This window comes from Phoenix dactylifera, chromosome 11 (assembly GCF_051530095.1).
Source record: "Phoenix dactylifera cultivar Ajwa chromosome 11, Ajwa_hap1_PhDact_Kaust_v1.1, whole genome shotgun sequence".
Classification (NCBI taxonomy): Eukaryota; Viridiplantae; Streptophyta; class Magnoliopsida; order Arecales; family Arecaceae; genus Phoenix; species Phoenix dactylifera.
Genome location: NC_143200.1, coordinates 12,492,804 through 12,503,465, shown reverse-complemented (window position 1 = coordinate 12,503,465; position 10,662 = coordinate 12,492,804). Strand labels below are relative to the sequence as shown.

Genomic DNA, 10,662 nt, shown 5'->3' with positions numbered 1-10,662 from the left:
CAATTATGCTAAGATTTGAAGAGGAGAAAGAGAGAGAGAAATGGGAGAGAAGAAAAAAAAAGGAGAGGGAGAGAAGGTCTGGTGGTCGACCGGGACCAACCGCCGCTAGAGAGGCATACATCGCCGGCACTTCCTTTTACCGAGGGTGAGGCTAGAAACGAAAGAGTGGCATGGAATTGAAGTCCTTCTTTTCTTTTCTAAAATTCTTGGAAAAAAAAGCTTCATCAACCTTTTTTAAATTGGACTGGCTTGGATTAGTTGTCAACAATTTAACTCATAGCTATGCATTGCATGCTCAACAAATATATTTTTTGTATAAAGAAAATATGTTTTTGACTTTCCTTAAAAAAATGACCAGGTGCAAAAATGTTAAAAAAAATTAGATAAATCATTGTAACAAATAAATAAATAAAAATAGGTAAAATATGTAAAAAAATGGACTGCTTTTGCAAAATCTCTAATTTTCACTCATCCGTTTGGATCAGCACTTTTAGATTATATAACTATCATAAATCCTTCAGACCATCCAATTAGGGAATTTCTTGGCATCCCAGTTGTGAGAGACTCAAATCCAATACAATCAGCCATCCTTTTATGCTCCTTCCTGAATGTGTTATTATCCAAAAGTTAATCTCTGCGCATTTAATTACATGGTCTGCATCTTGTACAAGACTCACACCAGGCTTTTAAAGCTGTCAAACGACTGGCTGCTCTTCAAGAGCGTTATTTTAAAGATAAGATGGAAAATTCGTGGCGAATTCCTCTGAACTGAAGCCTTGCTAGCGCTTACTCCACTATGCAGTGCTGGCATGGCTAATTTAAGAGCGAACCCAACAATCCCACTTCTCTCGAAAGGCTTCTCTGAACATCTTCTACAGAACTCCCAATTCCGTTCTCACACTTCCAAGTCTACAAAACAAGCCACTCTCAGCAAGCAAAGAATACATTGTTTGGAATGCACAAAGGAGTGCAAGGTCGTGACAAGGGAGAGCAGAGCTCCGGTCTGCTGGTCTGCTGCAAAGGAGGTGAGTCTTTTAGGTGAGGAAGAGAGTGGAAGGTGTGGAGTCGGCCAAGGCCAAGATGGTCATCTGGTGAGGGAGTTTGGGTGGGGAGTGAGGAGGATGGTTGAGGTGGGAGAGGAGATAAGGAGGGTGGCCTATGTCCAGGCTGAAGCTTTCCATGTCCCGGTGCCTCTGTTCAATGACCTCTTCTTTAAGTTCTTTGAAGTACGGACTCTGCTGCCAATTTAATTCTTCATGGATCCATGCATGCTGCTTCTCTTGTTCAAGTCGTTCATAAATTTTTTTCTTGTGGTTTTTCTTTGCAGAATTTTGTTTCTTTCTTGCCTCCTCTTGTTGTTGAAAAGTTATTTACTTTTGATGACTATGTATTATGTTTACATTATTTTTTCTGCCAAAATGGTGCTAAAATTATATTTATGATTAGACTTTTTTTTTGAAGATCCGTGCGGGCATGTGTTTAGTCTCATATCGGTCATTTACTGAAAAAATCTTAAGCATTTATACAGAACTAAAAAATTTTAAAAAATATTTTTTAGTTAGCTATTTTGAATGGTATACTGAATTGTCATACATTTATTATTTTTCTTTCTTCTTCAACTAACTTTACCTTATGATGTTGTCTTTTAGTACAGTTCCATAATGAATACTGATTAATACTGGTTCTTCTATTACATCCATTATTTTATTATTTTCATGTTTGAGATTGTTATTTAATAAGAAAAGTTTATAAATTGAGGGACTAATTAAGTGAAACTATAATTACCACTCTACAGAAACCCTGCACTAACATGTCTTCAGTTATACCTATTACACTAGACTGTATACATGGTTAATTTGTCACATAATAAATTTCTTAGTTCACTGCTGATTATCACTATTCATATAACTTGAATTTGGAACACATTTCTTGCCCTGCCATTTTTTTCAACTTACTGAATTGGGATAGACATGATTCTAACCTCTCATGTTTTGTTTCATGTTTGTTGGTGCTGCCACAAAACAGGCTGAAGTGCTTTCTGCTCTCATGTATAGAATTAGGAATTCACCACCAGACAGGTGTGGTTCTTGATCCTAATACCTGTTCCCTAGTATCATTTTACATATTCACTTCACCTTGTTACTTGAAAAGAGATCCTAATTTTACCTCGGTTCTACAATAAGAGGATCAATTAGATGATGATCATCCATGATGCCTATCAGTATGTTCTTCATATGTCCAATATCCCAATCAGCTAGCCTTGCTCTTTGTCGGCCTTTACTATGTTCATTTCCACTGTTCAATTAGGATAAATGGACATTCTCATCTCACACAGGAATTGACCTTGAGGGTTTTGTTTTCAGGTTAAGTTATATTACAAAAGATGGAATGACATTGATAAAAGCCTAAAACACTATTTTTAAAAAAATAAATGATTGGTTCTGATTTTCCTTGAAAATTTATCACTTGTGATTTCTTGGGACATCAAACTGATTGGTTTAACATGCAAAGATAAAATGTTTTGCAAGTCCTATTTTATTTCATGCATGTTGTTTGAAAACTCCTAGTTAGACGATAATTTGTTGGTTTCTCTGTAAGCTGAAATTTTGGACGTGAGGTGAAATTTTGGACAAGTGACTTTTTTTTTTCTTTTCTTTTTTTTTTTTTTTTTTTTGAAAGAGAGAGAGAGAGAGATCAAAGATTGATACACCACAATATCTCATGCAAGATGTAATGAAACAGAAATCTGAAGTTACATAGTATTTGAAATTGGCAACTTTCTTAGGATATTTTCAAGGAAGTATTTTGGCTGAGGACTGCAGTCAAGCTTAGAGTTGGGCACTGGGCCGGGCCGCCCACGGCCCGGCACGAAGCGGGCCGTGCCTGGCACGGCCCGATAGCTACAGTGCCGGGTCGTGCCTGGCACGGCCCATTTAAGGGGGCCGTGCTGGGTCACAGGTTACTGGCCCGCGGGCCGAGCCCGGCACGGCCCGCTTCGGGCCTGGGCCGGCACGGCCCGCTTCGGGCCTGGGCCGGCACGGCCCGCTCTAGGCTCGCGGGCCAAGCACGGCACGGCCCGCGGGCAGCCCGGCACGGCCCATAAGGGCCTGGGCCGGGCTGGCCCGCGGGCCTGGCACGGTCCGGGCCTGGGCCCGGCCCGGCCCGATAAAAATTAATGCTTCATAAATTTTTTTAATAAATTAATAAATATTGAAAACTAAGGATTTATGAATATAAAGCCACCTTAATGGTGGGGGGTTTGGCATAGACCCCTACCAGTTTATTAATTTAAATCAAAATGGTACATGAAGGGAGGTTTGGACCATGGTCTGACCTCCAGAATACAAGAAGAAAGGGCCGAGGTTTGAACCTTGGTCTGACCTCCAAAATACAATAAAAATGTACAATTATAAAAAATTAAGAAATCTTACTAATCATCAGTGATTCAGTGAATCAGTATTCACTCTTCAGTCTTCAGTAGTGTTTGTATCATCATCATCAGAGGATGTTGTATTATGTCCACCTTTATCTTGAAGCCTTGCCTCAGCATCCAACCAATCTTTGAAGCAGAGAAGCATCTCCACCGTTTCGCCCGTCATCCTACTTCTCTTTTCGTCAAGAACACGCCGACCTGCACTAAAAGCGGATTTCGATGCTACCGTGGACATCGGCACAGCTAAAATATCACGTGCAATTGCAGACATAACAGGATATTGATTTCTAACACTCTTCCACCAAGATAATACATCTAGATTCTCTATTTGATTTTCATCATATGCAGACTGAAGATCATTTCGTAAATAAAATTCTAGTTCACTACTTAAAGATGAAGAAGATGAAGATAAACTTGAAGCATGTGTGTGTCTTCTCTGTGCAATGAATGAAAAAATAGATGACGAACGAGAACTACTAGAAGAAGAAATAGAGGTTTGTATTTGTGTTCTAGATCCACGAATTTTTTCATCATATATAGCATAAATATCATAAAGAAGTTGTTTTACCTCATTTTTAGCAGATTCAGAATCTTGATTCATATTTTCACAGTATGCATCAAGTAAAATTAGCACGCCATTTAATTTAACTCTAGGATCAAATACAGCAGCTAAGTTATGCATAGGACATATCTTGTCCCAATACTCATTCCATTTAGATTCCATTAGGTCAATAATAGGCATTAAAACATCATCATATCTATGTTCTGCAAATTTTTGACTAATTATATATGCTTGTTGTAAAAATGAACATGAAGTTGGATAATAAATACCAGAAAGAACATTGGTAGCATTATAAAAACTAAGCAAAAAATCTTCCAAAATTTTTTCTTTATTCCAATCAGTTTCAGTCAATGTAAAGCCTAATCCACGATCATTAATATATGCACTTAATAAGTTTTTATATGGGTATGCACCATGTATCATGCTATATGTTGAGTTCCAACGAGTAATTACATCAAGTTTAAATTTTTAAAACGTTTACCATGATTTATACATAGTTTCTTAAATTCTTGAAGTCTTGATCTTGAAGCATGAATAAAAAAAACTGCATTTCTAATTTTACCAATCACATCTTGAATCATACCCATGCCAGCTTGAACAGAAAGATTTAAGATATGACATGCACATCTAATATGCAATAAATTTCCATCTAACATGGGATGCAATGAGTCTTTTAATAATGCAACAGCAGAATTATTATTAGATACATTATCAAAAGTAATAGACATAATTTTATCATTAATATTATATGAACATGCAGTTTGATAAATGATATTTGAAATTTGTTGCCCAAAATGTGGAAAATCAAAAGCACGAAAAGCAAGAATACATTTATTTAATTGCCAATCATTATCAATATAATGAGCAGTAATGGCAATAAAACAATTACTACCTACAGATGCTGACCAAATATCAGAAGTTAATGAAATTTTTACATTTAAAGTAGAAAGTGTTTCAATTAAACTTTGTTTCATTGCTAAAAAGTTAGTCATAGCTACTCTTCTAAATGTACGCCTACTAGTTCTTTTGTAAGCAGGTTGTAGGTTTAATTGAACATATTCTTCAAAATTAAAAGATTCACATAAACTAAAAAGTAATTCATCCTTAACTATCCATTTTACAAGTGCTTTTCTTAGATTTTCATGATTATATGCAAAATTACCTACAAGTAATCCCCCTTGTATATTAAGGGTACTTTGAGTTTGAGCATGAGAATCATGCATCCTATGACTCTCTTGATGTCTTTTTAAATGCCCTGTTCCCCCACTACTACTACAACTATAAAGTTTGGCACATTTTTTACATTTAGCTTTCCAGACTCCATCAACCATAACTCTATCAAATTCATTCCATACAGCACTAGTCCTCTTACGAGAAGAGGTTTGATCTTCACTCGGTTCACTAGTTCTAGAGGAACTAGGAACATGGGGTTGGGGATTAGTTTCTTCTCCCTCAGAAACAGGAGGAATGCCAAACTGACTTTCCTCAAAAGATGACATATCTAAATTGATGAATTCAAAAAATAAAAACTAACCACAAGGAGGAATTGAGTAGAGGGTCGGAGGGCAGAGGCAGAGCCGAGATTCTGAGCTTCCTCTTGTGCTCTCAACAGGAGTGACCTTCTCTTCTCAACAGGAACCTCCTCTTGTGTAGCACTTGAACACTTGCTAAATGCAAACTAAAAATTAAATTGCTAGAAGAGCACTTTAGAAGAGAGAAATAATAGCAGTAGAGAAGAAGAGAATAGTTGGTTTGGTGTGGTGAGAATGAGGGAGGAAAGGGCTATTTATAGAAGCCCAAAAAAAAAATTTCCCAAAATACCCCTCAATTCAGCCGTTATTGGACTGTTGGGAGGGGTAAAAATGGAATTTTCCCAAAATAGCCGTTGGAAACGGCTATTTTTCTCCCCCCCTCTCCAGACGGGCCGTGCCTGGCACGGCCCGTTTGCGCCCGTTACGGGCCGTGCCTGGCACGGCCCGTGGCGTGCCGTGCCCGGCCCGTCTTCCTTTTGCGCCCGAGACGGGCCGTGCCGGCACGGCCCGCTTCATAAGCGGGCCGGGCCAGGCACGGCCCGTTTAGACCTTGGGCCCGGTGGGCCTGGGCCGGCCCGGCCCGGTCCGGCCCGATGCCCAACTCTAGTCAAGCTACTATAATTTCTAAGAGACATTTTCATTTTTGGACCTAAAAAGAAAAAAAGATTATTGACCTTACAGGATATATTTTCTTATTGTTGAAAAATTGTTTGCTCTTTTAGATACCAGAAGTTTGGATTGGTATCAGAATATTAGTCGTTGTATACTCCAGACAAATTGGTGGATCTCTCGATGTTTGGGTTTTTAGGCTTATATAATGAGCTATTTCATTGAGGATGGCATTGGAGTTTCTTCTCCCGGCAAACATGGAACATCTGCACAATTTGCTTTGAGTCTTGCTCGGTTACAGTTTTGTCTCAATACCTTTTTATTTTTGCTCAAGCCGTCATGCCCCAAATCCGGAGCATAATTATTACACCCTAGATCTGAAGTATGATATGGTTGTGCAACCAAGAGATAAACCCACGATAACACAAAGCCAAACGTTTCATTTAAAATTTCAAATCTATCTTAACTTTGAATTCATCTCAAAAAAAATATAATTAATAAAAATTTAATTTTATTATTCATTAAATACAACCAATATTGGTTCAGAGCATCTACATTAAACATAGAAACCAATCCATAATTCTCAATATTTAAAAGATTACTAAGCTACAAATTCATAAGCAACCAAAAAACTAAAGTTCTACTATATAATTTGCCAAGCTTGCTAGTACGAACTTCAAGTCTGGACCACAGAGATATATGAATGACACAGCTCAGTAAATAGATCTTTCATTACCTTATCGAATCAATAATAAGTTTTTCCATGTCAATACATCATTTAAGAAAAATAACAGTTATTGCCATAATAAAGCATTTCATAGTACAATATATTAAAACAAGTCATAAAGCCAATCATGCATGCCTAAATCATCTATCTTTTTCATAAACATAGTTCCAAGTTTATATTGCAAATGAATTCATAAATCATTCTTAATATCTCTTAACCCTATTTTGGATCAAAATATTGCTCACAGATATTTGTGCTATAGTCACTTTATTTCCGTGATAGGGTCGTAATCAACTGCATGCCACAGTCTACCAATTATTATACCCACTGGAGGGGCCATTACTAACTATTATACCCGCTGGCGAGAGTCATTACCAACTATTATACCTACTAGCGAGGACCATACATAGCTATCTAAGAACCTTTCAAATACTTATAATTTTCTTCTTAAAACATACACATAAATAGATAAAAATTACTAATGGGATGATCATATTCATATTTCATAACAATACTATTTCATTACAAGATACATAGAACTAATAAAGTATAATTTTCATAACACATATATTCAACCATAATTTTAAGAAAATATGTCATTTCCACAATCGAATCTTATGCAGAAAAAATATGATAATTTAAAAAATAATAAGGAATGCAAGATCTACTTACATTTTTTGTCTTAGACAGTCAGACTTCGCTAGACGACTCCGCTAGACCTATTTAAAATATTAACAGCAAAATTAATTTTTAATTAATATCTTTAAATTAATAATTCGAGAATACTTGACCGAGCGTACTGTGGTTTCGTGTGGGTCTGGTGCAGATGATTCACTCAATGAATCGAACACAATCAGAGCCAAAATCAATCAACATGGTTCATCGATGGGAATTTCAGGGATATTCAATAGAGCCGGAGTGATCGGTCCAGTAGGTGGTCTACTAAGGCAGTTCAAGGCCTCTTTTCAGGAATCAACTCGAGTTCGTATATCAGGTCGACATGACCTAATTCTGAGTTCCATAGAACTTCTAGAGAGAGAAAGTAGAGAGAAAATAGAGAGGAGGGAAGAATCCATCTTCCCGTCTCTCTTCTTCCTTCCCTCTCGCCGGCAACAAGTGGCAGCCTTAATGGTCTAGCTACCCACCCGATGGCGGCCTTGGGTGGCTGCAACCCCAGCCAAATCCAGCGGTCGGCAGTGGCTAATCATGGCCAAAACAAGGGTGCTCTATTTTGGATAAAGATCCGGCAATTGCCAGCTCAAATCCAAAGAAATGAAGGCCCAAAACTCTAAGAAAGAAAAAGGATGAGATGAAGAACTCATACCTCAGTCCAGCAAGGCTTTCCGGCGACTCTTCCAGACGACAAATCAAGGAGAAGACTCGGTGAAGGATGATCGAGATCGGCGACGATTCTTGGACTCATTGTGGACTGCTTTCAATGGAGGAGGAGTTAAATAAGTGAAATCCTAAAGTTCTAGTTGAACTCAGATTGCCTAAATAACTTCAGTTTCGGCCCAAATTGGAAGAGGAAGAAAACTTCCTTCTCCGCTGCATCATGCCACAAGGCATGGCAGCCTTGGGCCTGACCTCTTCGGGCTGGCCCAGAAGCCCAAGGGTTGGGCTGGGCGCTGTCGGGCAGGGCTAGGCGTTGTTGGGCCCACTCTGGGCTGGCGCATAAGCCCTAAAATCGGGGTGATTCCATAAGCCATTGCATATTTTTTTCAATATATATACATCTGCATCAATAACGGGTTTTGCTATTTTAGATTCAACTGCCCATTCACTTATTACTGTTCAAATTGCTTACATTCTAAGTGTAAACTAAGTTTGTGCATGATGTTGCTGAATGATAGGAGACCATCTTACTACCACATGGGAGTATAGAAATTTTTAAGAACGTCATATTTTAAGTATACATATTTCAGATTGTAAGAATAAAATAAACATGCACATTTCTGATTTTCTTTATATATATGAGTGCTTCTTCGGCAGGTATGCTTGTTTGGTCGTGGAATCTGTAAATGTACCTGACTTGTTACGGGCACCGGAGCATGAGCTTGTGGGGGTTGTAGATGTGACAGTCCAGAGAGATGAAGAAGTTCTTAGACATCTTGAAGGTGTAGAAGAGTATCTGTATGTGTCTGGGATGGCTGTTCTCAAGAAATTTAGGTAAGTGCAGTTTTCTAACTACCTCGTCATACCACTCATAGGAAGTACTAATTGCATGAATGTTTTTATGATTATAAGCTTAGATTTCATGGCTGATGCTTAGAGGACAAAACCAACTATCACCGAAATATGCAAGAATTCTATGCAGTTGTCATTCTGTTAGTATTTTGATTGAGGAAAGGAAATTAGTTAGATTTTGGAATATTACATAGAGAGGACTTCCATGCAGCCACTTAGCAGTTGTTCGACATAATGTCTTTCAATAGTTTGACGGCAAAATCCTTATAAAAGCCTATCTCCATGAGAATGTGCATGGCAAGCCTGATGCTTAGTGGAGAATGCGGGGTACGATTTCTCTCATGATATCAACCTGGACCTTAGCACTACAGGTGTGGGGGCCAGAAACCCAGGTTACTTGGCATTGCCAAGCACTCAAACTAGCTTTTCGCCGCCTGGTAGGGTATGATTAATTAACTTACATAAATAATTAAAAAAATTCTTTTTCTTTGGAGACGTTCCTGTTTGAGTCCAGATGGTACTGTTCCACTGTTGTCCTCCAAAGAAAAAAAAGGAAAGCAAAGAAAAAGAAAAAGGAGCAATGATTACATGATCTATTTTTTGCTCATTGTTCAAATGTCAAAGTGACAGATTTTTTTTTCCTTATTCCTTCATGAGCATCCTTTTGGCTTATCATAAATGATGCTATGTATCCATGATTTCAACATTTCATTTGTGATCCATCATCAGAAAAGTTGAAGGATAGTTCAATGTCATGGTTGCCGAGGCACGAAAAAAGAAAAGGTGGAAGATTCTTTATTATCAGCATGCACTTGTTACTAGAAACCAAAATATTTTCCACATTTGATTTACTTTTCTACTCAACAAATCACTTGTCATTAATAGAAAATAGTTTATATAGGAGGCAGAAAGTAGCAACTATTCTGCTTAAAGCCTGTGATGCACTCTCACTTCTGTGGGGTTACCGCTACCTGGCTCTGCGAGCTTACGAAGATGATTCAGCAGCTCAAAACCTGTATTCAAAAGCAGGCTACAAAGTGATATCAGGAGATCCTCATTGGATTGGTTGGATTGGCAAGAAGCGTCGTGTTCTAATGATAAAACCATCTGTCTTGCACCAAACTCCCTAAATTCAACTTTGAAAGCTTGCCAGCCTACAACTTTGTCATTATAAATTTAAAACATGAAAAGCAGATCCCACTAACAATTTTCATCTCATGCTGGTCTGCATTGATTGGAGATGCCAAAATACCGCTCCAAATTTTTCAGATGCCTCCGGATGGATGGATGGATGTTAATGTACAAGTAAAATGGTGTTGCGGTGATAATCATTAATCAACGAAATAGTTGTATTCTTCATGTATTGCAAGCAGATTCATGTCATGCAATTTCATGCTTAGAATATCCATCATGTAGCTTGAGTTCGCAAAATATGCTATACAACCTTTCTTGAATGTTTTTATGAAATTATTTGAAAAATAATTTATTTCACAAACTATGCAGAATTTAAAGCTCCATTTTATTTATTTTCTTTCACTTCAGCATCTATAAAATAAAGCAGAACTTGATTTCCGACCACCTTTGCTTCTCCATAGAGAATCTCCAACTTCAC

General features: G+C 37.9%; 1 protein-coding gene across 4 annotated transcripts; it reads left to right on the top strand.

The window, feature by feature from the left end:
* Positions 1–708: 708 nt before the first annotated feature.
* LOC103717252 (Acyl-CoA N-acyltransferases (NAT) superfamily protein) lies at positions 709–10,517 on the top strand. 4 transcript variants are annotated; one of them, XM_088706832.2, is made up of 4 exons: positions 709–1,226; positions 2,026–2,078; positions 8,856–9,032; positions 9,780–10,172. In XM_088706832.2, the coding sequence occupies exons 1-4, from the start codon at positions 810–812 to the stop codon at positions 9,793–9,795; spliced, it is 663 nt and encodes a 220-aa protein (XP_088562958.1). In that variant the 5' UTR covers positions 709–809; the 3' UTR covers positions 9,796–10,172. The 4 variants fall into 4 exon arrangements, with proteins under 4 accessions (XP_088562958.1, XP_088562956.1, XP_088562957.1 ...); XM_088706830.2 differs by having other exon boundaries at positions 719–1,226; positions 9,943–10,517; XM_088706831.2 differs by having other exon boundaries at positions 721–1,025; positions 9,943–10,517.
* The last annotated feature ends 145 nt before the right edge of the window (positions 10,518–10,662 follow it).

Coding starts and splice junctions, on each gene's coding strand:
- LOC103717252 (XM_088706830.2), top strand. CDS start 810: ATGGCTAATTTAAGAGCGAACCCAACAATCCCACTTCTCTCGAAAGGC. Junction 1,227..2,025: donor TCTTCTTTAAGTTCTTTGAA/GTACGGACTCTG, acceptor GCCACAAAACAG/GCTGAAGTGCTTTCTGCTCT. Junction 2,079..8,855: donor AGGAATTCACCACCAGACAG/GTGTGGTTCTTG, acceptor CTTCTTCGGCAG/GTATGCTTGTTTGGTCGTGG.